This window comes from Poecilia mexicana, unplaced genomic scaffold (assembly GCF_051168715.1).
Source record: "Poecilia mexicana isolate PSO_F unplaced genomic scaffold, ASM5116871v1 scaffold_22, whole genome shotgun sequence".
NCBI classification, from domain to species: Eukaryota; Metazoa; Chordata; class Actinopteri; order Cyprinodontiformes; family Poeciliidae; genus Poecilia; species Poecilia mexicana.
Genome location: NW_028263391.1, coordinates 1,944,774 through 1,948,057, shown reverse-complemented (window position 1 = coordinate 1,948,057; position 3,284 = coordinate 1,944,774). Strand labels below are relative to the sequence as shown.

Genomic DNA, 3,284 nt, shown 5'->3' with positions numbered 1-3,284 from the left:
GTGTGTGTGCTGCTGGAGTCTCTCTCCCCTCCTCCTCCCTCCCGGAGCTCATAGCTTTCGTCAGCAGCATTCATAGTGTTCTCCACTAGGTTTAAATTAGGGTTTTTGGCAACAACAACAAAAAAAATAGCTTAAAGTTAATATCAGTGTTGGTTGGTTGGGGGTGTTGAGCTGTTGTATGGGGTAAACTGGTGGTGGGAAATCTTCCTTCCAGAGGACGGTGGGTAACTGGCTGCCATGGTAACTGGGCTCTGGGCTGAACCCGTACTGATCCTGTGCTTCGCTGTGGACCTACCTAAGTGTCCAGCATATGACCACTCTGTGGGGGTGCATCATTTGGTGCATATTGCCCTGTGCTTCTCTTGGGAAAATAGGTTCCTATTTCACATATGTGACCTGTAAAATTTGTTATGGCCTGGCTCAAAAATCATAACGAATAATAAAAAGCAACACATAGAAAATACTTAAAGGCTTTCCTCTTGGCAGGTTCAGCCTCAGCATGTCTCTCCTATGAATATGTCCAAACTCTATCTCAGTCATTTAGAATATTGATTGGAAGGAAGAAGTGTGGTAAAAGGTACTGATGGTGCATGAGGGTGACATGTACATGTAATGCATGCTTCCTATGAATCATAACTAAAGAAGTAAAACATTTATTCAACCTATCTTTGTATAGATTGGATAAATTTCTTCAAAATAAATATTTCTGCAGGTATCTTTCTATTTACCAAGGTTGCTGTCAAACCAGTGACGACCGGTTTTCCCACCTGTACTGAAGTCCTGAAATGATAAGGAGAACATAAATTGGTGACATCTGAGATTTAAATGTATTTTTTTTCTGTCCAGTTCCCTGAGATGATAACATGCAAGACATGGGTATCTATAGCAAACATTCTGGAAGTGACCAATCTAAAGTTCTTGTGAGAGATCCTGCTGTTCTAGTTTACTGATCAATCTGTAGTTACAATCATGAGAACAAGATTCAAAAGATTATCTGCACCAGGAAAACAACGTAATGTAGAATTTCTGATAAGTCAAATAGCCAGAATTATGCAGGAACCTTTGATGACAAAAAGCAAAAGAAAGCAAGAGTTTTCTCTGCAGGCTGCCAAGTGGCGTTTCTCTTAAGAGTGGAGGTGTGTGCATAAATTTCAACATTCGTGCATCAGAGAAATTACAGTATTCAGAGAATATACATTTAAGTTTATAAATTATTGTTGTTTTCTATTATCAGTGCACCCCTAAAAAAGTAAAGCACAAATAAATCACCGAAAACCTAAAATCATGCAGCATTATCATTGAGTGTATAGACTTCTGATTAGAACTGCATGCTCAAGTTTACTAGAAAAAAGTAAATTATTTACGCAAAACTCAGATTAATCTCTGAGTTTTTTTCTACCAATTTTTTTTGACATTTCAAACTCAGAAATCTCCAAGCTTTTTCTAGAAAATTTCTGATAATCTAAAAATTTCTGAGTTTTTCCTCTAACAAAATTTCAACTTTTCAAAATTCCTTTTCTGGAATTTCCTTTCGTTTCTTACATTAATCTCAGTGTTTTTGATCGAAATTTGCTCCTCCTTCTTCTATCTACAACGGGCCTAATACGTCGTCGCAATATTATGCGAAATATATAAATTATTATTTTTTTAAATAGTTCATCACGCGCTCATTTTTTGCTTCCCAAAAAGTCGTTTCGATCTGTATAATTAGACACAAGGGGGCAGCAATTTCCTTCCCGGTGCCTTTTCTCTTCTGTCTGATGAGTGTAGAAGAAGAAGACGTTTCTCACGTTCTGTTTGTATTCAGTAGCAACTGGCTAGGCTAAGCTAACCGGGTTGATAGCTGTCCGCAGAGATGTTCGGGTGTTTGGTGGCCGGTAGGTTGGTCCAGACTGACGCGGTACAGGTCGCCTCTGATAAATTCGTCTTTAATTTGGCGGATTTTGAGAATGTGAACCACGTGGTAGTGTTCATGCTGGGGACCGTGCCTTTCCCCGCAGGAATGGGAGGAGCCGTATACTTCTCCTTCCCGGACCCGGGCAGTGGCGCTCCTGTGTGGCAGTTGCTCGGCTTCATCACCAACGACAAGCCCAGCGCGATCTTCAAGATCTCCGGCCTGAAGGCTGGGGAGGGCGGGGCGCACCCTTTCGGCTTGATGGCCTCCGTGTCGCCGTCCGTGGCCCAGGTCGGCGTGTCCGTTGAAGCTCTGGACCAGCTGGCTCAGCAGATCCCAGTGTCCAGCGCCGCGGTGTCCACTGTGGACACGTTCATGCAGTTCACCCAGAAAATGCTGGACAGCCTCTACAACTTCGCCTCCTCGTTCGCTCTGTCCCAGGCGCAGATGACGCCGAACCCCACGGAGACCTTCATCCCCTCCAGCTGCATCCTCAAATGGTATGAGAACTTCCAGAGGAGGATGGCGCAGAACCCGAACTTCTGGAAAAACTGAACTAACAAACCAGAACCCGGTGCAACACTAAGCCACAGTGCCTATGTGGGAACAGTCTTCTGCCGTCAGACCGGACACGCTTCGTGTCCCACAGTGGAGATGTCAGACTCTTTGTGACTGTCAGTCTGTGGATGGAAGCCAGTGGAAACTCGGAGTGCCTGACTCTGTCTGAACACCTTTCATCCTGTCATCATTAACTTGTTCACATTCACTCCACTGATTGACCAACCCAAGTGATTCCTAAATAAAACCCGATCTGCCCTAAAACTCACTATGTATTCAGTTCATCCTATGAGAGGGAAGTGTGCCCTTACTGACATCCTCATAGCTAAAGTAATGTTATAGCTGACAGCAATGGGGATTTTTTAAAAAATTTTTTACATTTCAACATTTGAAAATTCCAATTTTTAAATTTGAAATTTGCTGAGATGGTAGTTGTCTAGTAGACTGTCACTGTCTAAGCCACAAAATGATATTGCTGAAGAAAACTGGATGTTCAGGGTGCTGTATCCAAGCAGCTTAACAGAAAGCTAAGTGGAAGGATAAAGTGTGGTAGAAGATGCTCACAAGCAACACGGATAACAGCCCATTTAAACATAAAAAAATAGTTCAAATTCACAAGTCTGTGGTCTGTAGCTTTATTCAGAACATAAAGCCCTGGGCAGCCTATGGTGATGTCTGACAGTCCTTTAAGTTTGATGCTTTAATGCAAAAGTGCATTAAAAGTCCATTAAATGTTCCAACTTTGCATGAAAGTGTCATTATTTACACAATAATGTAAAGTTGGGACTTTTAATGGACTTTGGTCATTATTTACTGAATGACCCTTCATGAC

General features: G+C 42.2%; 1 protein-coding gene across 1 annotated transcript; it reads left to right on the top strand.

Annotated features, from left to right (window-relative positions):
• The first annotated feature begins 1,722 nt into the window (after nt 1-1,722).
• hikeshi (heat shock protein nuclear import factor hikeshi) lies at nt 1,723-2,716 on the top strand. Its single transcript, XM_014967316.2, has one exon. It carries the CDS (start codon nt 1,856-1,858, stop codon nt 2,447-2,449), a length of 594 nt encoding a protein of 197 aa, XP_014822802.1. The 5' UTR covers nt 1,723-1,855; the 3' UTR covers nt 2,450-2,716.
• The last annotated feature ends 568 nt before the right edge of the window (nt 2,717-3,284 follow it).